General features: G+C 43.4%; 1 protein-coding gene across 9 annotated transcripts in view; it reads right to left on the bottom strand.

The window, feature by feature from the left end:
* Nucleotides 1-7381: 7381 nt before the first annotated feature.
* The window catches only part of satb1b (SATB homeobox 1b), a 66556-nt gene continuing 48389 nt past the window's right edge, over nt 7382-25548 (bottom strand). For all 9 annotated transcript variants that reach the window (XM_078790708.1, XM_078790705.1, XM_078790707.1 and 6 more), the window contains 2 exons: nt 11013-11219; nt 7382-9483 (listed from right to left, as the gene is read on the bottom strand). In XM_078790708.1, the coding sequence (XP_078646834.1) occupies nt 8890-9483; nt 11013-11219 (801 nt within the window). In that variant the 3' untranslated portion in view covers nt 7382-8889. The remainder of the gene's footprint in view (nt 9484-11012; nt 11220-25548) is intronic.

Here is a 25548-nt window from a genome sequence, read left to right as displayed (position 1 = left end):
TATTTGTAGTTCTTCTGTCTCTCCAATGCAGTTATAGTTTTGTCCTATAACAGTTGTTACAACATCGTATGCAAAAAATATGCAAATTCCAGTTGACATCATCTGGCGACTTCTAGCGTAGGCACACGTCACTCCTTACACTTCCTCCTTTTTGCAAGCAGAGATGAGTCTGAAGCTTTCGGCTGCACTTCCTCTTTGATTTACGGCACTGTCCCGAGGGCTGGCGGAGAGCAGACCTGCCGACGTCGACATGACATGAGACCTGATTATCTTTTATTCATCTGGAGATAAAACATCAGGACGGACCAGCCAAATGCGTCTGGTTCAGGTTCTGGCGGGGGGCCTGCAGAGTATCATGGTTGTGGTCTGGACTCCAATTTTTCATTGTGGGCCAACACAAAGGCAGGATCAGCAAGTCAAAGATCTCCACTAATGCCAAGCCATCAATAACGGAGTCGCTGATGACTCCAGCTTTTAGGAACGGAAAATGTACACTTGCTTTCCATCACATGTAGGGAATCGTGTACGCAGCCGTAGGCCCCACTATCCCTGATACATGGTAAGATTGGGAGAAAACAAAATAGACATTTTTGGCCTTGATTTTTGAATGATTAGTATAATGAATGATTTTTTATTTTGTAAAATGATTGTATTGCTTTAGAAAAGGAATCCGAGCATGTCAGCCAAGAGGAGAAAAAAAATGATTTACCAAATATTTTATGAAAAGAAACTCACTTTAGTTTAAAAGCCAAGATAGGACTCCTTTAAAGACTTTGTTTATTCTCCATTTCTTCCTCTTCTTCATCTGGACGCAAAAAAAAAATAAAAAAAAATCCCAGCATGTTGTCGGAAATGAAATTATATATCCTCATGATTCTGTGCAAATTTTGGGATTCTTCCTTTCTGCAATGTTGACCATTAAAAGATCACATGGCAGACGGCACATGATGGACGCACACCATTCTGCCCTGGCAACTTGTCCTTTTTTTAGTCAACAACACTTGAAAGAAATAGAAAGCTTCTCCATGCGGCTTGCAAAGTTCTTATTGTCAACACATCATCTTCATGAAGGGAGGCAAAGTACTTTAAGCCAGTTTTAGTAGTAGTAGTAGTAGTATTAGTAGTAGTTTGGGTAGGGTGACCATACTTTGATGACTGAGGTCATTCATTCATTCATTCATTCATTCATTTTCTTCCGCTTTTTCCTCACGAGGGTCGCGGGGGTGCTGGAGCCTATCCCAGCTGTCTTCGGGCAAGAGGCGGGGTACACCCTGGACTGGTGGCCAGCCAATCACAAGGCACATACGGGGAGAACATGCAAACTCCACACAGAGAAGGCCGAGGGTGGAATTGAACCCTGGTCTCCTAGCGGTGAGGTCATCAGATACTGAAACGGTACACAAAGTTGAGTCCAAAATGCCTTATAATAGGGGTGTCCAAACTTTTTCTAGTGAAGGGCACATACTGAAAAAAGTAAGATATTTGATAGTTTAATATTTTTGACATTTTGTTTCAATTTCTGCTGTTTTCTTTTCTTTTTCTTTTCTTTTTTTTATATATATATTTATTAATATTTTCTGTCCCATAATTCTGCAACCTTATTTCCAACAATTACAATTTAATTTGTTGTTTAGTTTGTCATATTACATCTTTAAAATCCTGTGATTGGCTGGCGACCAGTCCAGGGTGTACCCCGCCTCTCGCCCCGAAGACAGCTGGGATAGGCTCCAGCACCCCGACAACCCTCGTGAGGAAAAAGCGGTAGAAAATAATGAATGAATGTCTTTAAAATAATGTCTTTATTTATGCTTTTATTTACTTTTGCTAATAAAATGACGTTGTTTTATCCTTTAATTATTGTTATAAAATTACAACTTTTTGTCAAAGTTTTGACTTTATTCTATTAAAATGACTGCTGATTTTTTTCCTGTTTTTTTAATATTATAGTTTTAGAATGTTCTGCAGACCATTAAAAAAATAACCATGGGCCACACATGGCCCTTGGACACCCTGCCTTAAGTAGATATAGATAGAAAATGATTAGTATTACAAAATATTATTTATAACCAAAGACACAAATTGACATCGTCTCAACGGCTACTCAGTATGCTTAAAGTATTTCATCATTTCAAAATAGCTTTAAAATATTTGGAATCAATGACAATAAATGGAGTTTTCATGTTCTCCCCGTGCATGCGTGGGTTTTCTCCGGGTACTCCGGTTTCCTCCCACATTCCAAAAACATGCTAGGTTAATTGGCCACTCCAAATTGTCCATAGGTATGAATGTGAGTGTGAATGGTTGTTTGTCTATATGTGCCCTGTGATTGGCTGGCGACCAGTCCAGGGTGTACCCTGCCTCTCCCAAAGACAGCTGGGATAGGCTCCAGCACCCCCGCGAACCTCGTGAGGATAAGCGGTACAGAAAATGGATGGATGATAATAAATAAATAAACAATAATAAATATTATTGTGTTTAGGTTGGTTAGCAATCAGTGCTGACTCGGCACCTCCCGAGTTCAACTGTCCAATGAACACGCAGAACACAGAAGAAGGGGTCAGCTGCATCTACAGCTCAAAAAACGGGATACGACTCGATTGGTCTTGATTGACTTGAAGCTGCCCTGCAGCATCAGAACCTGGAGCCTCTGTGGGGGAATGGGTGGCATCTTTAGGCAGCAGCAGGGGAACCTCACCGTACGTTAACATGAACTCGGGTCTCCTAGCTGTGAGGTCGGCACGTTAACCACTCAACCGCCGTGCAGCCACCTAAAAACATGCACAGTGGGTTCGAGTTGGGGTGTACGCTACAATGACGGTACTTTGGTTTTGTACTCACAGTTTGGTTGATGTTGGATACAGTAAAGGAACAAAATGAAATGAAAATGAAACCTAAAAACTGCAAAGCTGTGATTGACAGGTGATCAGTCCAAGGTGTGGACCACCTCCTGTCATAAATGACTCCATCTTTTCCGTGACTCTGACACTTTTGACTCTCGTCCCGCCTTGGTTCCCATAAAAAATAATAAAATAGAGATGTTTGTCAACTCCCCTGCAGACTTTGACGACCGCTTTAGACGCTCGGCGAGCCATCTGTGTGGATTAAACCCTTGCCGACGCCGAAGCAAACACGGCTTGATCCCTCTCAAAACAGACATAATGAGCAGGAGAGCCAGGCACAGTTCCTCTTGTTTGTTGCCGTCTTCACCTCTTGTTTGTCGCTCAGACAGTTGACTCGCTCACTAATTGAAAATGAGGACGCCAGAGGTTTTATCCACTTGCTCTCGATGTTAGTGTGCCGGTCAGATGTGTCCTGTACGTCTTTGTGCTTGACTTTTGTGCTTGTCCTCGTCTCCTGAAGTGAAATAAACTTCAGGGATGCAGAAACACAAGTGGTGACTGGAAGGTTCCTTCTCCGCAAAACTTCCTTTGCTCGAAGCACACCCTGTGACAGAGACTGCTGGGAACTTACTTCCTGTCAATCTAAAGTCTCTGCATGGACACTTTTACCATAATAAAAATTGTAATATGTCAAAAGGTGTCAAAAATGTTAAAGGTAAATTTACTTTTACTTGTAACAACACTTTTCTAAGTTCTAGGTAAGCGTTTTGACACCGACCACATTCCACAGCTTGAGGTTTAATATCTTGGCTAAGGATACTTTGATCGAACCAGCAACCTTTCCACTGGGAGACGAGCATGGGCCATATCTCTTTGCTGTATTTGTACTATGTCAATTTGTCTTGATAAAGTATCATTAGGGCTGCACGGTGGTCGTGTGGTTAGCACACAGGCCTCACAGCAAGGAAAGCTGAGTTAAATTCCACTCTCAGCCATCTCTGTATGGAGTTTGCATGTTCTCCCCGTGCATGCGTGGGTTTTCTCCGGGTACTCTGGTTTCCTCCCACATTCCAAAAACATGCTAGGTTAATTGGTGACTCCAAATTGTCCATAGGTATGAATGTGAGTGTGAATGGTTGTTTGTCTATACGTGCCCTGTGATTGGCTGGCCACCAGTCCATGGTGTACCCCGCCTCTCGCCCGAAGACAGCTGGGATAGGCTCCAGCACATCATGTGACCCTCGTGAGAATAAGCGGTAGAACATGAATGAATGTATCATTATTTTATTTGCTATACTATTAAAAGATACTTATAAAGGCCATACGGTGGCCTAGTGGTTAACATGTTGGCCACCGTCAACACCAGATCTGGAAAACCTGGGTTTGAATCTCCGTCGGGCATCTCTGCGTGGAGTTTGCATGTTCTCCCCGTGCATGTGTGGGTTTTCTCCGGGTACTCCGGTTTCCTCCCACATTCCAAAAACATGCTAGGTTAATTGGTGACTCCAAATTGTCCATAGGTATGAATGTGAGTGTGAATGGTTGTTTGTCTATATGTGCCCTGTGATTGGCTGGCGACTAGACTAGACAGAGGGTCTGCCCCGCCCCGCATACTGAGGAACGTTCAACCACAAGCAGTGGTTTTTGTGGTTATGGCACTCTTTGCTGCCTGTTTCAAATTATTTGTAGTATGTGTGTGGTTATGGAGGACCAAAACTGCCAAAATAATAAATAAATAAAAGTGGAAATAAAAACAAAAATGAAAAAAAAATCAAAAAATTAAATACAAAAAAATAAATATGAATGGAAATAAAAACAAAAATATTTTTTTTTTAATTTTTGAATCTTGTTTTTTATTTCTTTATTTATTTTTGCTTTTATTTATTTATTTATTTATGTATACATTTTTTTATTTTTGTTTTTATTTCCATTTATATTTATTTTTTGTTTTTAATTTTTTTAATTTTTTTTCATTTTTGTTTTTATTTTCACTTTTATTTATTTATTTATTTATTATTTTGGCAGTTTTGGTCCTCATAGAAATGCAGAAGTAAAAACTATTCAAATGAGGGGGCGGTCCTAAGTGTGTCTTGGGTTGAACTGTTCACCTATTGGTTGATCGACATGTGAGTGCGAAAATCGACTAGGTATGCCTGCAAACAGCCACAGCAAGAGGAAGTATACAGGGAGAAAAGTATACATTTACCGGGACAATAATGGCGGGGTCCACCAGGAAGTCGGTGTCCGAGCTTCTCAGGGACGCTGCCAATCGTTTGGATGATTTGGAACGTGGTAAGTATGAAACAGCTGATGTGTTACGCTTTTACTTAATTCCAGTTCAGGTGTGTTGACTCTTTCTTTACTTTCTGCTTTCACAAGCTTCAACTTCGGACGAATAGGACGAGAGTGGTGTGGTGACTTCCTCTTGCTGTGGCTGTTTGCAGGCATACCTAGTCGATTTTCGCACTCACATGTCGATCAACCAATTGGCGAACAGTTCAACCCAAGACACACTTAGGACCGCCCCCTCATTTGAATAGTTTTTCCTTCTGCATTTCTGAGGACCAAAACTGCCAAAATAATAAATAAATAAATACATAAAAGTGAAAATAAAAACAAAAATGATAAAATAAATCAAAAAACTAAATACAAAAAAATACATATAAATGGAAATAAAACAAAAATAAAAAATATATACATAAATAAATAAATAAAAGCAAAAATAAATACAAAAATAAAAAACAAGATTCAAAAATATTTTTTTTTTTATTTTTGTTTTTATTTCCATTTATATTTATTTTTTTGTATTTAATTTTTTCTTTTTTTTTCATTTTTGTTTTTATTTCCACTTTTATTTATTTATTATTTTGGCAGTTTTGGTCCTCCATATGTGGTAGGCTATTATGAATTTGTGCATACTGTAACTATATAGTTATGACATAAATAATGCCTCGGTCACAACAATGTGCAATTTTTGGTGTTCCCTAAATCCCTTTTTTGTTTTTTCGTGCAGAATGTAGCTGTGGTGACGTGAAATCAAATAAAAATATCTGATCTAATTACGAATGTGACACATAGGAGTCTGCAAGTGCCGTATACAAAATAAATGTCCCACCTGACACCAGCAAAAAGAAACACTAACACTAAGATGTACCAAGTCTTGCACCCTGAAAAAATGTAAACACCTGTATAGTTTGTTTGACATGACAAAGCACTTCTGTGGCTGGTCTATACATTATAGACCGTAGGAGCCGTAGGAGCCTGCATGATCTAGGCTTAAATCATCCCTACGTCTTGAGGCCATACCTACCACTACATGGTTAGATATATCAAATCAAATCAAATCAACTTTATTTGTATAGCACTTTGCAAAGACATGCAACACAAAGTGCTTTACAGAATTAAAACAATTACCACAATTAAAAGGAAAAAACAAAGAAACAAAAGAAAGCCCCTCCTTCCCACCTTCCATACTAGACCCACACACACACACACACACAATCACACAATCACACACAGTAGGGAGACATGGCATGGCACTGAGGATCAAGGAAACGCCACCTTTGGGGCCGTCCACACTGGGAGGAGCTGCAGGCCGTGCCATCGGAGGACCAGCACCCGGGCCCCCCGACTCCGACAGACGGGCGGACCCCCACATTAAAGGGAGGAACCCCCAGCCGGTTGGGTTGAAGGGACCCAAGGATGGCACCCCCTCAGCAGACCCGACACAGCCCCCAGTGTGGAGGACCCCCCCTGAGGAAACACTGGAGTTAAAAGCTGAAGACTAAGAGCATAAAATAGGACTAAAAAGATAAAAACATAAGAAAAGTTTAAAAATATTAGTTAAAAGCCTGATTAAAAAGGTGCGTCTTTAATCTTTTATCACAGAAGGGCTTTGTTAACTCTGCTACTGTATGTTCTGTTGACTGGCCAAGCTATATACAGTAAAATACGTATGTATGTATGTAAGTAAGGAACTTATGTCTCTACTGTCCTACTTTGTGTCCCGTGTTTTATATTAGAGAGCAGGAAGTTTTTGTTTTTTTCTCCATGGAGAATTTCTGTGGTTGACTTTAAGGATGAATGTCGCTCGGCATGTTGATGTCACATGGTCAACCAAACTGATGCATATCCAAAAATGAGTTTGCGAGGCGTTAAAATGTTTCGTTCCTCAAGCCCCCCCCAAAAAACTGAGCAGCGATGCGGCAAATGGACACAGGTGCACACATTTTCCATGCAACTCCATCGTTTAAGGGCGTCACCTCGAGAAAGGATCACAGCAGATATTAAATTTGGGAAATTTACATAGATGCCGCTTTGTGTGTGCAGTGATCCATCCAATCAGGCTCTGCTGGGCGGGGCTAAAGGAGATGAAACAGGTGCAGTAGTGAAGTGTTCTTAAAAGCATGCCAGGTTCTTTTTAAAGACTTAATGGAGCTCGTTTCTGCACTTCACGACCTCGGACTGCGTGGACACGCTGATTGATGTCTTCCACCAACAAACACCAACAAATTCAACACTCTTTTTTTAAATATTTTTTTTATTCATGAATAAAAAACAGCAGAACATCAATAGGAGGCCAGCGCAGACCGACCCGACTGGTACACACAGCGGGGTATCGAACAGGCCGGGACACCTGTAGACACCCCCCCTCCACCCAGCAGGTGTTGACATGTTTCACAGGTGTTTGACACACACTCAGCACAAGATGCAGGAGAAGAGCCCAGGTGATTAAAAGAGGCACAACAGAGTTTCCATTTTGTCTATTTACACTCTGACAGCGTGTGCTATTTATTTACACTTATTACAAAGAGCGTGCGGTCAGCGAGGGGTCAGTTCCGCTCCAGGTGGGGGCGCCAAAACGGCCTCGGCTCGTGTTAATGCCAAGAAATACAAAGAACCGACAATCCAGACGTAGTTTCTGCACAAAGGAACCGGGGACACTTATAAAACAGTCAGTCATAGTAAAATAACTCCTTGAAAATAAGCAAAGAAAGACTTTTATACAGCTTGTTTGTACACGATTAGCTGATCAAAGGAAGACACATCGCAGACATCGATCATTTCCACACAGATTGCATATTTTTTCTCTCTACAGGGTTAGTCGTTTCACCTAAGCTTATTTGCATGATAGGAAAAATTGCATACGACATTAAATCGAGAAGCTTGTAGCATGATCCGCTCAACCCACACAGCACTTTATTTTTCACTTTTTTTTAATGATAGGCAACCTGTAAAGCACATTGCTCCATTTCAAACGTTTAAGACACTTTTTGTTATAACTGCCCGTCGAGATCACATCGACAAATAGAAGGAAATGTCGTTGGGATTGAGGCGTGGAGAAACAAGCGTGCTTAGAAACATCAGAAACACGGCAGGGACCGCAAAATAAATAGTCAAGACAACACAAAGATGGCATCATTCACATTTGTAACCGTGATACAGTGAGAAAGGTTGAGCAAAACAATGGAACACCGGCAGTGCCGTATTGTACAAGGCATTGGTGGTATAGTATCGTTATATATATATGTCTTTATTATAGAGAGAGATTTCTTTATATTCTATTTCACCCCGAACAAATAACACCTCACGGCTGAGAGCCATCGGGCCGGGCCGGGCCGGGCCGAGCGCTGGCATTCCACAGTTGATTCGTCATCACATGATGCGCTTTTTCAAAAGATAACATGGTGAATTAACAATAATAAGAAGTGATGTGCCAGCAGGCTGCAGACGTTGACGCCTGGTCTTTAAGGCCGTGTCAAACAACTTGGTCCTTGATTTTGTTTGCTCATTAAGAAAAGTAGACAGTTTAACATCACACACGTAAACACAAAAACATCTTCCCGAGAACGCCGCATAGACTTTTTCTCCCCGCGTGGAATCGAGAAAGACGGTCAGTGTAAAACATCAAGTGCAGTCAGCAAACATCCACGTCTTTTTTCATCTTTGTGCAGGTTATGTCGATGATGCTTTACAGTGAAGAATACGAGTACTTTTACAAAATGCAAAAAGTCGTCCCAGACGCTGCTGATGCAGTCCTGTCGGTTCTTTACTCCTTGGCCTCCGGTTCCAGCTCCACTTGCCCGCCTTGGCCCAGATGCTCCTCCATCTTGATGCAGAAGGCAGTGTTGTTGGTCTGCGTGCTCTCGTCCAGCTCCTTGAGCAGCTCGCCGCCCTCCTTCAGGTCCGTCAGCTCCTCGTCGAAGGCGGGGCTGCTGCTGCTACTCCTCGTGCTGCCGCTGCTGTTGTTGTTATTAGTCGGCTCCTTGGGCGCCTTGGCCGGGTGGTTGACGTAGAAGCGCTGGTTCTGGAAGAACTTGATAATGGTGAGCTTGGGGAGGTCCAGCTGGGCCGAGAGCGTGTGGATGGCCTCCTCGTCCGGGTACAGGCCCACGTCCTGGATGAAGCTCTGCAGGATGCCCAGGGCCTCCAGGGATATCTTCCCCCCGCCCGTACGGGACTTGATGCCGACTCCGCGGCCGACCTCGTCCTCAGTCTCCGCCGGGGAGGCGGTGGAGGGCTGGCGTGGCGGCAGGCGGGGGCCGGTGGTGGGCTGCTGCTGCTGCTGCTGCAAGGGCTGCTGGGACAGAAGCGGCTGGGAGGGGTGCTGCAGGGACAGGGCGGGCTGGTGGTGCTGCTGAGACTGAGGAAGTTACAGAAAGACGCATCACTCGAGTTGTACAATTCAGAATTTAACATCTCTGGCAAAAAAGTATGTTGCACAACACCTCATCATACTAACCTAATTTGCATAATTGCCACATAATTGGCGCATTAGCACAAAGTGAGTCAAAAACATGAAAGCGAAACCAACTTGTTCTGTCGCTTCTTTTTGAGTTTTTTTTCAGGTCGCACCAGATCCAAATTTCAAATGAATGATAAAACTGCTGCCCAGCGGTCGAGTGGTTAGCGCGCATACCTCGCAGCTAGGAGACCTGAGTTCAATCCCACCCTCGGCCATCTCTGTGTGGAGTTTGCATGTTCTCCTCGTGCATGCGTGGGTTTTAATTAGTGACTCCAAATTGTCCATAGGTATGAATGTGAGTGTGAATGGTTGTTTGTCTATATGTGCCCTGTGATTGGGTGGAGCCAACAGAGGAAGTGGGAATCAAACAAGGTATGTCTGTCTGTCACAGTACGAATGGTCGAATGTGAGTATGCACTAAATCACCATAACATGCCCTCTCCTGTCATCAAAGTTAAAATTGTACTATTTTGTACTATTAAGGCGGCACGGCAGTCTAGTGGTTAGTGCGCAGACCTCACAGCTGGGAGACCAGGGTTCAATTCCACCCTCTGCCATCTCATGTGCATGCGTGGGTTTTCTCCGGGTACTCCGGTTTCCTCCCACATTCCAAAAACATGCTAGGTTAATTGGTGACTCCAAATTGTCCATAGGTATGAATGTGAGTGTGAATGGTTGTTTGTCTATATGTGCCCTGTGATTGGTTGGCCAACAGTCCAGGGTGTACCCCGCCTCTCGCCCAAAGACAGCTGGGATAGTGCGATAGGCTCCAGGACCTCCCACGGCCCTCGTGAGGAAAAGCGATAGAAAATGAATGAATGAATGAATGTACTGCAGAACAAGCCTGCTTTGCTTCTTTTTACACTTGTATGACAGTTGTTGACCACTGTTGTGGACATAGTAGTCCACAGGTCTATCTATGTCATTATTTCCTTTGGGAAAAATCCAAATCCAAACAAACCAGAGTTTGACCAGCCACAGAACAAACTGTGTTAATTCTGGGAAAAAGTAGTTCCTCTGTGTCCACAGCGAAGCCGTGTTGTCAGGAATGTGTGCCAGCAGGACTTTAAGGAACTATTTGAAATTCCGTTATCAGCCTTCATTGTGATTTGTAGCAGCGTGAGAACGCAGCGGACGGCCTTCACGACGCCACCGTTAGTGTAAACACAAGACACGTTACTGCTCAAATATTCTCATTGTGCGTTTGAGGAGGAAGCTAGTGGGCGACCAGCGGACCCTGTTGACCCGGCAGAACGGGGCGCGCTTTTATCTTCTATGAGTCAGAAAGCTAGGAGAAGAGACATTTCATGACAGAATGTTTGCAAAACACTTTCATCCTCAACTACTGTAATAGTTGAGGACACAGTCGTACAAGCAGTGTAACAAACACGCAGTTAGATGAAGACTACCGGGATCCGGGGTCTCACCTGCAGATGGTCGGCCGAGACATGTGAGAAGTGTGATGGCCGCTCGCCGTGGTGCTGCTGCCCAGTGCTGCTCTCCTGCTCGTAGATGGCGTCCCGCTCGGCCTGGGAAAGGCTCAGGAAGCGGCGGATCATCGAGAGGTTCTCCCACAGCGTCCGGTTCTCCGGGGACGGGTCCTCCTTCCAGCGGAGCAGCTCGCACAGCCAACCCTGAAAGACCACAGAGGTGGTTCCTGATCAAGTATTGGGACAACAAGAGTAGATTCCACTCCTCTGAGACTTTAAGACTTTATACAAGGTTTTGGATTGTGTCTTGCTCTGCAGAATTAGAATCGAAACTAAAAACCCCAGCTGTCATCTTGTCAGGGAGTGATGTTCTGCACATGCTGGTACCCGTTACACTTGTTCTAATTCTTCACCCATCAAGCTAAAAGCCTGACTTGTCAAATCGTCCTCCAGCGTGACTTTTAAGGTGTCAGGGAGTGGAGGTTTACCAATGTAGTTTCTGCGCAGGCACAATAGCTGACACAGTGCCTCTCAAAGAGTGGGGCGGGACTCCCCTGGGGGGGTCGCAATGAACTGTCGGGGGTGTAGTGCAGACCTGCCAACATGTCCAAATCTATATTGCTTATTGTATAGTACTAATATGACTCTTGAATACGCTTGTATGCTCTCCATTTTGTTGCATTTTGCTGATACTGTACAGATATATTTATAGGTTATCACATGGTTTGTCTGGTATCAGGCCAGGTATCATGCCCCCAAGTGTCAGTATCAGACCTTCGGTCTCGGGCTGATACTGGCACACGGGGGCATGATACTGGGCCTGATACCAGACAAACCATGTGATGATCTTATTATCACATACTATTTAATCATGAGCTTATTATCATGTACTATTTAATCAAAATACCATTTTGATTTTCAGTTTATTACATGTATTATATCTAAACAGTGTAAACACAACAATTGCAAAAATATTTCAACAATAATATTTTATCAATAGTCTTATCTTATCAATGTCTGACAATTAAAGTTCCATTAATCAAGTTTGGGTTTTTTGGTGACTGGAGAAGCACTAGGCACTAAGCACTCGTGCGCTGTTCTCTGATTGGTTGCTTCACGGGCACGATACCAGAGCAGCGCGCTCTGAGTGGACAGCTACGGGGGCTGATACTGGACATGGTTAAACTATATATTTTATCAGTATCACTGCCCTGGGCTTTGACACAGTATCATTTCGGCCTTTTCCCGTATCATTCATGGGCGCTTTCTAGGGTACAGGGACAATTAATACTGTAGTATGTGATAAGAATAGATATCAGTTTCTCTAGTATTTCAAATCGGGGGAGCCTTAAAAGATTTCTGTCCCTCGGGGGGGCTAAGACATGAGCCTGGCCTTAATACCACTTCTTAAATGTAACTTTCACGTATGAGTTAAAAACGCTAAATGGTGTCCAACTTCATAGTTGCATTACCAAGCGTCGTCGCAATCTGGAGGGCCGATGCGCGTCACCTTTCATTTGCACAGGATTACGGCGGGGCCGCCCGCGCTCACGTGCGTGCTCGCGGTGGCAACAGAGCCATGTCGCCACGCTGCATGCGAGAGATAACTCAGCAGTTTGCTCGGCCCTTTCCAGCTACTCCTGTAAGCCTCATCAAGCCATTGGGAGGGGGCGGGGGGGGGGTTGGAGGAGCCGAGATGTGGGAGGAAGGGGGGGGGGCATAAAGCCTGCGTGCCCACCTTGTTCCTTTGCCACATTTATTGTTGCGTTTTTAATTTGCATGCAGAGGGATTTGGACAATGCTCCAGTTGGGCCGTCTGTGGTTTCAGCTGATTCGGCAGTGAGGGAGGACACACACGCACACACACACACAAACACACACACACCGGTCTTGTCCAACGCTACCCGGCGACGGCGTAATCCAACTCAAACACTCTGCAAAGCAGCAGGATTAAACCCAAAGTAGCAGAGCCAATCAAAGCCGACACGACGGGAACTCCCCTTCCATGCCAGGAAGTCCATTTGATGACATCAAGGACACGCCGTTTATTAGCTCGCCGCTCAGAATACTCGCAGCTCTTCCGAGCTTGCCGTGTCGCTCCAGGCTGTGGGGGGGAAAAGCCGGAACACGAGTCAGAGCTCTCTTCCATGCAGCACTGCGAACAGCGGACAGTCAGCGTTTTTCCACGGCAGCGTGAACAGGAGCATTTGTGTTTGTTTAATTGCATTTCTTCCACAGGCCGGGCAGGCCTCGTTGGCTCGCTCAACTCAGAAAAGTTCTGACATGAAACACACACACACTCCGTGTTATTGTTGTGGAGTTGCTGTTTAGCTTCTATTGTCTCGTGTTATTTTGTCGAGCCTCTCCAACACCGCCGACAAGCACCGAGCGCTCTCCACCGGATTAGAACTTTACTGCCCCCGGCCTCTAAAAAGCACTTAAAAGCCGTCCAGAACACGAAAGTCCAGAGCTCTTGAGCCTGGAACACTCGGATCATGAAGAGCTTTCTATTAATAAACACAACAGGTAGTTCAGAGTGTGGAACAACACAACAGCGTCTTTTCACGTTCCGGACAGGAACCGGTTTAGGTAGGATAAATTCTTAACATGACATTCACATGCCACTCTAGTCGGAACACACGTCATGTTGGAGTGTAACATGATTAATAAAACAATGACGTACGCATGTAAAACTTGTGGGCTTTCCCACAGAACCTCTGACAAAAACAACACTGCAGCCATGGCCCCTCTCCCATCTCAAAGAGCTAACAGGCAACTCCGTCTTGTTTGTGACGTATAAAAAAAAAAACAACAAAAAAGAAGCAACAGAAGAAAGATCATTTGTAGTTCTAAACATATTTGTTGTATTTTTATCCATTTGTCTCCCATGTTAGGGGGTCCAATACAATCACAGTTGTCATTGCGGTGGATTAATTCCAGACCCAACAGTGATAAGTGAAGTAGGATTCCTTATTTATAAATGGAATATTTTGTAATTAGACCATAGAAAATCAGTTTATGACCTTCTAAATACAATTTGTAACATTATTAGAGCCCTCTAGACATGAAATAACACCCCTATAGTCACATTTACACTCAAATATAGTTCACATAATAAGAGAAAAAAGACAATAATAAGTACATACAGTAAGTACACAATAATACATAATACATGCTGATTTTAATTGACTTTTGACTATTAATTGACTATTTTTGTTAAATTTACAATTTCCTGTTTTGGGCTTGTTTTCAGAAAGGGAGTAATTTGTTTCTCTCACGAGACCAGGCAATGCTGACACACATATTCCTATGCTTACGATATGCTTAAATCGTAATAATACTTAACGTACTTATATATAATAATTACACACAAACAGTTTTTAGACCAAACCACTAACCTGTGAAAATACTGCAACTTGTTCAGTGATGATGAGGATTTTGATGCCACGTTAGATACATGTATACTCAGGCCTTTGTCTTTGAATGTGTGAGTACATTTACCTGTTTTTAAAATAAAAAAATGCTTAATTTAGGCCAAAAATGCAAGCCTTCTTAAAATTAATAGTAGGTCAAAGTCAAATATTTTGAAAAAAACATGATCTTGTGAAGCTGTGAAAGTCAGAGTGAGAAGTGGCGAAGGATGACTGTACATGCCTTATGGTCAATTATGCAATTCATCATCACCACAAATAGATTGCAGTCCTATTGGACTTGTGTGATCATTCTGCACATGCTTTGTAAACTGGCACCCCTGTTTTGGTCCATTTGTTCCAGAAGGTCAGAGGAAAACCAAAACGTAAGAAAACGGAGGCAATTTATTGATAGCATAGGAAATAATGTACGTAAATCCCATTCATTCATTCATTCATTTTCTACCACTTATCCCAACGAGGGTCGCGGGTGTGCTGGAGCCTATCCCAGCCGTCTTCGGCAGAGGGACGGAGTACACTCTGGACTGATCGCCAGCCAATCACAGGGCACATATAGACAAACAACCATTCACATCACACTCACATGTAAATCCCAGACAAACAAAAACATAAAAAAGATACATTTTATAGAAAATAATTTGTTTTACATGCAAAAAAATGATGGAATAGAATTATAAATAAGGAATGTATGGAACCTATTGATGATGTGAGATCAAATTCCTGGCACTACAAATTTTCTTATATATTTAGTATATAGCAATCACACTGTGCCCGGATGATAAATCAGCAACGGGTAGGTTGCTTTGTTTGGACACTCCATTTGGACGCTAACATGTTCGACCAGAACCAACTCGGACAAAAACTGGAGCATTTGACTGTAGTTGTAAAATTCCAGGTGACCTAGTGGAGTAAATCCCCTCCTATAGACGTCCACATGCTTTATTTTGTGCCTCTCGGAACTCGCAGATGCTGTAAACAGGTTCATCCAAGCAATAAGCAGTGACTGGCTCAGGATTATCCCGCAGTGTTGGCACACACCTGCGACAATATTGCACCATAATCCTCCGCCTCTGGGTCACTGCCGCTTAATTAATAATCACTCCCCAATGAGGGTGTCGCAATCAAGAAGCTGGGGAATCGCATCGCTTGTGCTGTGTGGTCAAAGGGTGTTATTGGGGTAATAAAGTCATCGTCCGGTCTTTGTGTGTCCCCGAACCCTTGTTTAAAAATAGCAAGCATGTTTAGTGATGAAACCATACACAATAGTTCAGTTCATGTAGCATTGAAAATGTGTGTGTGAGAGCTCAAGTCACAAGCTGCCAATGAGTCACACACACACACACACACACCAACACCTTCCTTCTAATCTCATTTTCTCGTTATCAGGGCCATCAGACTGACCTCGGCCACCGGATAAATGAAATAAGCCAACAGATGTCCATCAGTTTGCCTTTTGCTTTTTCCCCCCCTCTCCCCTGCTTAAGCGAGTCCTAAAAATAACAACAGAGTCCTGCCCCGGCCTTACATATGTTCCGTTTGCTTGAGCTTTCATGCGCTACACACATGTTGAAGTCCCAGATAAAGATAAATAGAAGCCTGGCCCGACTTATCCTCAGTGTGAACAAAAAAAAACAAAGCAAACGAGATGACAAAGCATTTGTGTCTCCATGGAACTGGCCTCGGTCCAACTAAAGCTCAGTCAGATAAAAGCAGCCGATAACGCGGAACGCCGGAACCGGTTTGTCCTGCCCGAGCAAGCGGCGTCCATACATGCAAGCTAACGTGCACCACATTGTAAATAGATTACGCCACACTGGACGCCCATCTGCTGAGGACGACGGAGCCTCGGAAAAACGTCCTCCGTGCAGCGCCATATGCGAATCTCCCGCAACAATAAGCAATAATTGCAGCCCGATTGTGGGGAGTGAGGGGAGGGTTATAGTTCTTGTCTTGGTATACAAACAGCGAAGCGAGAAGTTAGAGCACAAATGTCCTGCTGGCCGAAGGGAGGGGCCAAAGGAAACAGAATAGTGGCCTTAAATGAACTACAACAGGCGCACAATTGATGTGCCAAAAATACCACAATTGCTCGTAAGTCTGCAAATCATCAAATCCTCCAATGTAGGCAATTGTTTGCTACAATTTCTCAATGTGTCATTCTTTGTGAATTATAGAAGGAAGCTAATCACAACATTCATTAATTTTCTACCGCTTTTCCTCACAAGGGTCACGGGGGGTGCTGGAGCCTATCCCAGCTGTCTTCGGGCGAGAGGCGGGATACACCCTGGACTGGTCGCCAGCCAATCACAGAGCACATATAGACAAACAACCATTCACACTCACATTCATACCTATGGACAATTTGGAGTCACCAATTAACCTAGCATGTTTTTGGAATGTTGGAGGAAACCGGAGTACCCGGAGAAAACCCACGCATGCACGGGGAGAACATGCAAACTCCACACAGAGATGGCCGAGGGTGGAATTGAACCCGGGTCTCCTAGCTGTGAGGTCTGCGCGCTAACCACTAGTCACAACATATTCAAGAAAAACAACATATACTTTCTACATATTTAAATGACGGGCTGCACGGTGACCTAGTGGTTAGCATGTTGGCCACACAGCTGGAGACCCGAAAGATCTGGGTTTGACTCTCCGTTTGGCATCTGTGTGGGGTTTGCATGTTCTACCCATGCATGTGTTTTCCCGGGTACTCCGGTTTCCTCCCACATTCCAATAATGTAAATGTTAATACCCACAGTAAATTGTCCATAGGCATTAATGTGTGTGTCAATGATTGTGTATATGTGCCCTGCGATTGGCTGGCAACCAGCCTGAAGTCAGCTGGGATAGGCTCCAGCTGCTGAGGATAAGTCACACAGAAAATGGATGGATGGATTCCAATGGTGCAACCCAACAGTAATATAAGCGGTATAAGAAAAAAGTGAGGAACCTCTTGCAGATGCCCTCTGATTGATACCCTAATTCAAGTGAAAACATCAAAATGTCGAGACTATAACATATTTTTTGGAATAACAGGCCCTGAGGACAAGCGCAAAAAGGATGATGAAACTGTGTATTTAAATCGTGAATCATGATCTCTTATAAGGAAATGGGATTAAAAACTGACTCATCTGAATGATTTGAAAGTGTATGTCTAACATATTTAAATATCAAGGTTGTCCTGCTGCTATAAAATTTGACAAGTGGATGTTAGCCGTCCGTTGTGGGGACGTGTGCAGGTCTCAACGTTACGTGTCAACTGGACGAGGGGTCATGACCTACGAGGACACAATGGTCGACTTGATGCACATTGTGGAGGAGCGGCATGACTGTGCAGAAACCCAACCTCTACATGTCAGCACTCGCCCCCACAAACAATGGCGTGGTGGTTCAGTGTAGCGCAATTACGTCACAGCCGCTCAACCAATAACGTGTGTCAGTGTGTGTGCAGGGTGTGTGTGTGGGGGGGTGAGGTTTAGGCAACCAAACAGAGGCAGATGGAGCATAAAGAATAACCAAAGGCAAATGACCAGTTCATCTTAAATGGAGCACATTAAACATCTGTGTGGCTCCACTTCTTTTTAAGCACATCTTTTTATTCCTTTTCAGCACACACAAATGTTATTAAGACAATCACGTTAATACCAGTAGCTTCTCTCTGTGGTGCAGAGGACACATTGTATGGGTGTGTACTGTGGAATAAGTATTCAATTGAATTCAAATGCACCTTTTACTGATAATACGGGCATCAACCAGAGTGTATTTGATTGCAGTGGTGGACGCAACTTCCAACACGAAAAGTTTATAGTAGAATAAAAAACAACATTTATCTTGTGTGTACATTGTACACATTGTACATCTCTCTCTATTATTAATCTGTACCAAAAGAAAGAAATATTATAAATCCAACAGGGCTGTCAAAAATAATGCGTTAATGACACTAAATAATTTTTTCCATTAATTATGTTACATTGTTTTTCGTGAGAGCATGCCACTCTGTTATGACGGCAGATTTAATCACATGGAGCGTCAGTCACACAGAGTGACGCAGACACCAAATAGTGTATGTATCTCCAAATACGTTCATTCTCATAACAAGAACACAAGATGCATTCAGGGACACTAAGTATCACAAAACTGGCTTTACGGTTTAATGTATGTGTGTGAATAAACAGGAAGATGAAGAAAATACATGAAGTGGATATTCTCATAACTTACTTTCAATTCAAATCTACAAATTGCAACATTTAAGTATGCTGGAAAATACACCGAAAACAAGTACATTTACCGAAAACTACAGTATGTGATGTCTTTGAACGCAACCCCTCATTTCACATAATACCACAGAGAAAGTGTAATTCAAATGTCCTGCTACTCTTAAAGAGACGAGTGTTTGCTTTTTAGACTTGTTATCTTTTACTTTGACATACTCATAGTATACGTACATACTGTACAAATAGATAATGCTGTCCTGTCATTTATCCATGCACCCATTTTCTATGCCGCTTATCCCCACTAGGGTCACGGATATGCTGGGGCCTATTACAGCTGTCTTTAATCGAGAGGCGGGGTACACCCTGGACTGGTCGCCAGCCAGGGCACATATAGACAAAAAATTAACCCAACATGCATGTTTTTGGAATGTGGGAGGAAAACCGGAGTACCCGGAGAAAAGCCATACACACACAGGAACACGAGAACATGCAAACTCCAAGCAGAGATTCGACGGCCAACATACTAACCACTCAATCACCACGCAGCCCCTGTCATTTATCTTTGTTTATTAAATACAGTAAAAAAGGGCATATTTCAGACATAGTTGCTCATGGTGATTAATCCTAATTAATTAATTTAAAACTTAATCTATTAAAATGTTTAATTCGCCGTATAAATCCAACGAGTCTGCTACAGACTCAAAAATAGGAACAAATGTACAGATTTGAGTGTATAGTTATGAACAGTGGCATTGTTCATATTTGATGTCATCTATTTATTGTCCATATTATTATTTATTATTACACGGGAGCCAGGCAACGACATTTCGTTGGCAATTTCACTGCTGTGTTATTGTGCAATGACAATAAAGAAAGTCTATGTCTGTCTCTATTCTAATGCATGGCCATGCCAGCTGTGGTTGTTTTGTCAGACTCCTGATTGAAGAAAAAACATATTCTAGCTGGTCAGTGTGTTTTCATGTGGACAGATGTTTTTTACTGGTGGTTGTAGATTTTTTTTTCTTTAAATATCCGTGTTCATGTGGATATGGACATTTTTCAGATTCTTTGAAAAGTTGCTAAAATGTGTAGGTGATACAGAATTATGACTTTAGTAAAAGTAGTTGTAATAGCCATTTTTAATACCTTCATCTTTATTATATCAATATACAGTAAATTTCTAATATCTCCCCAGCTTCTTCCCTTGTCCTTCTGTATCAGCCAATCAGCTCTTTTCGCACCCTTATGTTCAACCCAGCTGTGTCGTTATCTTGGATCTCTCATTCTGGTCTTTTATTTCAGTCAGGGAAGCTAACGGGTTGGAAGCTTTTCACCATATTGTTGCGTCCTTATTGTCTTTTCATAAAATCAACATTTAATTGCATATGTTGCTTGGCTTTCAAAATAAATGTTGATGAATCCTCCATTACTGGAGCTCCTTGGTTGACATACAGTTCTGTCACTTCGACAGCGATATAGGTCTAAAGTAAAGGAGCAGATCCTTTCACATGTTCAAGGAGACCATATTTATCCTTCATGATGAATGGCTGTGACCAAGCATTCATTTTTCACTTTCCTTTTCTTTGACATGCTGACATAAGAAGAGTCCGCTTCCCACTTGGAAGACATAACGAAGGGGAAAAAAGTTGACTAAAAAGAATGAATGTGACGTTCGCCTTCCTGAGTGTAGCGAAGTGTTACTACGCATTCTTCCGTAATTAATTCTCTTTATGTATTCGTAGAATATATCATTTACGGGAGTTTGTCAGTCAATCTCAGTGTCTTAAAGTCATGTATGAAAAGTTCAAATTGCACCGTAATGTTGTTTTGGCTTACTGGTATGGTTGATATTTGCTGTTGCAGCATAAAAAGTTTTCTGTATCATCTTTTGCGTAGCTTGCTTGTGCTGCTCAGGCAGATGGAGGATAAATGCGTAAACACGGCAGAGATGAACTGCGGTGAAAAACAACAACAACAACAGCTGCATTTCAAACTGAAAAGCACCGGCGTGAAGTCGGATTCCGTCAATTAGGGTGCGGTCGTGATTGAATCCAAATACGGGCTTTAATTGCTAATATCAAAGCGTAATTAAGATGATAAATTGTGACTGATCTTATTGAATTAGAAAGGCGGCAGAGACACAGCAAATTGACTGTCAGCTAAATAAGTGTTTGTAATTGGCTGACAAGTTTGCTTCCAGCACTGATCAAACACATTTTCACCCACAAAAATAAAAAAAAGAATACTGCTGCTAATTTTTAGAGAACGACGGTTGTGTTGTGTACCCAGTGAGAACATTGTGTTACTTTAGAGCAAAACATTCAGTAGAAACTCAACCACTGCCAAACTTGTGGCCAATTTTGGACAAGCAAACAATCTAACAAATGGATGGGGTATCACTAGACAGAACACCAACTACAAAAAATACAGCTCAACATGTAACAGGTAAGTAAACACACCTAGGAAAACTACCACGACTACTACAACGGAGACAACTACCATATTAATTCCAAACGCGTAACTTAAGCATACTTTTTAAAAAACATGTGCCGCAAGGCATGCTGGGAAGCCAATAGCACTCCCAGCCACACTACAATATATCCCATTTTTATTAGGGCTGTCAAAAATAGTGTGTTAACGACAGCAACTAATTTATTTAATTAATTCCGTTTTAAAAAACTGTGTCATTAATGCATGCGCATCATTTCAAGCCACCCTTCTCTGATATAACGGCACACAGAGGCACAGTAGCGTCCCCACAGAGTCTAACACTCTTTTAGAACTTTATTCTGACCTGAACACATTAATAGCAGTGCAATTCCGACACCATATACAGTATTTGTCTTCAATTCACAAACACATCTCCTTGGAAGGACACGTTCTCATTGTCAAAGTTATAATAGAATTGAATAGAATACCGTTATTGTTATTGCACAAAGTACAACGTGAGTAAAAAAGGCACGGTTGTGCACGATTAACAATATTGCGCTAAAATATTCTGTTTAAACATGTGTTTTATTGTTTTTACATTTTACTGCGGTTAACTTTTTTTACACTTACGAGTATAACGACGCTTTAAAGATGGCAACAGTTCCACCCTGGAATTGATTATTTCCATGATTTCCAATGGGAACAATCATTTTGAAATCCAAGCTGGAGGTATACCAGACCGGTAAGTGAATAAGACCTGTCACTGTAAGTAAGTCAAGTAGCCACATAAAGATCCTCCTCACTTGACTGTGTTTACAGAGAAAACACTGTTAGATGTAGACCAAAATAATGGCTGGATGATGATAATGGAGCATTAAGAGAGAAAAAGGACTGAAACAAAACAGAGGAAAAAACCAAGTGGACACAAGCACCATCATGAGCACTTTTATCGGCCCTAATATCTCCCCAAGCACACACACACACACACAGTGTAGTTAAATTGAAATATTTGCCGGCGTGTGTCACAAGCATGCAGGATGGTAATTATGACAGATCTGATTAGGCAGGCCGAGTCAGGCGGCTCCGGGCTGCAGGTGCGACCTTGTGCATTCCTGCATGTGTAAATAAAATTAATTACAAGCGCAGGGGGGGCGCGCCGTGCGTGACATCGGAGCGGGCGGGGCGATGGGGCGGGGGCTCCCACGGGGGGCACCCTAATGGAATATTTTCCCCGAGTCTAATAATACAGTTGGTATTGACTTGAGGTAATTAGGGGGATCATTAAAGCGCTTTTCCCGGCGTATTTGCCTGCCTGATCAGATTAGCAAGAATGGGCTTCAGAACAAGCCCTGTGTGGTCTGTCGGGAGGAGAGGCTTGCGAACATTTGGAGGAGACCGAAAGAGGTGAAAGGACCAGAACAAGCTTGTGGTCCACTCAGCCGGCGTCGTAGAGCATCACAGAGTCACAGGGAGGAGGAGGAGGAGGAGGAGTGACGTGCAAGAGGGGACAGATGGGGTGAGAGGTGTTGTGTGGAAGTGAGATGAGACAAAGTGATCTGAGCATGCTCAGTGAGGAGAAGGACGAGGAACGAAAAAAAAAAACACGCTTCTGGGAATTCCACTGTCCATTAAACCATTTAAAGACAGCCTCATTTCTGAGGGAAGCAAGGAACTTTGCCGGATAATACACTGAATAAATGAATGAATCAGACAGCTGCCTCTGCACTTCAATTAAAATACCATTTGGTTTCCATGGCAACCTAATAGGCAGGCAGAAGATAAATAAATAAATGAATTAATAAACAGCTGATGCCTTTTTTTCTAACCCCTCGGGGCTGTGACACACTAGATGGTATGTGCCTAATATTTTGGAATAATATTCTAATAATATCTTTCTAATCATGGCCGTGTTCAGTAGAACACACTCACACACTCTTGTTGAAGGGATGTGTCCACACAGAAAAACACAACCTTTACCTTTTCCCACAAGCATAGCAAGACAAGATCACACACACACGTCGCTCCACTAAAGTGATTCCAAGCAATTAGTGCTTTTCAAAACAAGATGGAAACTGTTCCAGTTATCTTACCCCCCCCCCCAACTCCCCATAGCTCGGCCACTCCCCCCACCTCCACAGACCAATGGACGCCCCCTACCCCCACCCCGCCCGCACCCTTCCACTCATGGGACTGCCGTGCCAGGCGAGTGCAGGGTGACAGATGGCATACAACCCCCCCTCCTCCCCACCCACCCCCACGTACCACTGCACTAGAGCACCCCCCCCCACCCCTCCATCCCATACCTCCTCCCCTCCCTTGGTGGCACAGTGGCGGACGAGATCAGTGCCATTCTGTCTCATTAGAGGCTGGCTAATTAGCGTAGCCTCTTCCAGGGAGAATGAGTGAGGGAGGGAGGGCTTGCCGGGGGGCGGGGGTGAGGTGGGTGTTAGGGCATTCTCGACTGGTCACTGACGAGTCGGAGGGCTTTGAGCCCAGCGGCGTGCAGGGTTCCCAGGGTGCTTGTTTTATGACAGCAGGGACTCTGATTCCATCTGTTGTGAAATTCCTCCTAGGAAGTGTCAGGGATGTTTCAACATAAAAGTTGTGTCAAAGGAATGAAACACCCCCTTCCCCCCACACACACACCCCTGAACCTCCCATCGCTCATCTCTGGGTTAGCCTGCCAAGCTAGCAAGCCTATCCAGTTTATGACAATGAAACACAGGAGGAGAGGGGGGGAGGGTCATAAGCGGAATAAGAGAAGCTAAGCTGTGTCATGTTGGGATTTGAACTAGCGACCACCACCAAGCAGCAGCAGAAAAGTGAGTGGTTATGAGTCACTTTATAGCGTTGTTCATCCATCATCTGCCACTTATCCGGGTCAGGTCGCAGGGCAGCAGTCCAGGCAGGGAAGCCTCGACATCCCTCTCCTCTTCTGCTTTGTCCCGCCCCTCCCGGCGAATCCAGAGGTGTTCCTAGACACAGTTGAGAGACATAGTCTCTCCAAAGTGTCATGGGTCATCCCCGAGGCCTCTTACCGGTCGGATGTGTTGTCAACACCTCCCCACGGATGCGTCTGGGAGGCATCCTGACCAGTAGAACCGAGCCACCTCAGCTGGGCAACGGTTCTACTTTGCGTTTCTCACCATTTCTCTAAGGGAGAGCCCAGCCACCCTACAGAAGAAACATATTACGGCCAATTGTACCCACAATCTTGGCCTTTCGGTCACTACATTATGTTTTCCTACATTCTGGAGCTAATTGACACATGATTGTCTGTGTGAGCGAGTGACTCATGATCAGTGGACAACCAGGAAGTGAAGCGTGCATGCAGACAACACAGAGTTGTTGAAGCAGGTTATGGACGACTGTTGTGATTTAAAAACAAACCTTGAGTAATGAAGCAGGACAAGACGCTGCAATATTTTTATGTTTTAATCCTGCATACTGCTACATACTGCTATGATCATCAGCAGCCCAGCTGTGCGACAAAACATAATAAACACAATTCTTAGATTAACAACATATGTTATATACTCGATCGGGGTTCTGAATTATATTACAAGGGTCAAACATAAGCATTTATCTGGTCAAGCTTTACATTACAGTATGTGTATGATATCTGGTGGACCGGATAGTCTTGAAAAATGTGGGGGATCGAAATACTTGTCCTTGGGTTACCAATAGTGGCGGGACCAAAAGTGTAGATACCCTCCTCTTTTTTTGTGTTCATGTCTGGTAATTATATTCAGTTTTGCAGGATGACTTATTTACAATATTTCTCCTTGTTATGTATCTATTAGTCATATGATTATATATTGTTGTTATTGTGTGTCCATACCATATTCCATATAACAGTGACATCTTGGAAATGTGTATGTGGTGTATGATGAGGATGGAGGATGGGCTGGACTGGCAGGATGCCCAGGCAGGGTCTGGGTAAATAATGGTGCTGGGGGGATAGGGGTAGGTTCTCGCCAATGAGCTTGGCATTGTCCTGACATTTGTGGTTCTGTGGTTCAGTTCTAGTGGCTTAGACATGGCTGACATGGATCTGTGTGGTTCTGACTCTAGTGTAGAGTGTGGATGTGTTATCTAGAGAGAAGCAGCATAGAGCTCCCTCCCTAGAATAGCAGTTAACACTAGTTTACTGATGCAAGGTGTGTGTGTATATCAAATATATGTTGATGTGTAGGCCCCTCTGATTGTTAGTGTGTTTCGGAAGGGGCGGGGGGGCTCTGGAATTCTGCCATGCTGATCCCTCTCAGGGCTCGTAACCATAGCAGGCCTCTGCCAGCCTTTAACTGCACCTTCCACCCCCACCTCATGTATTCAATGTGGCATTTCAACCGCGCTTCAACTGCCTCACATGCTGATCAGTAACTGCACTGAAGACCAGTCTTCACATTCCAATGACACCTTACTGGGTTCTGAGGTTTAGGTATGGGGTACTTT

This window comes from Doryrhamphus excisus, linkage group LG5 (assembly GCF_037039965.1).
Source record: "Doryrhamphus excisus strain RoL-2023G ecotype Guam linkage group LG5, RoL_Dexc_Guam_v1.1, whole genome shotgun sequence".
Classification (NCBI taxonomy): domain Eukaryota; kingdom Metazoa; phylum Chordata; class Actinopteri; order Syngnathiformes; family Syngnathidae; genus Doryrhamphus; species Doryrhamphus excisus.
This window is presented reverse-complemented; position numbering and strand designations above follow the sequence as displayed.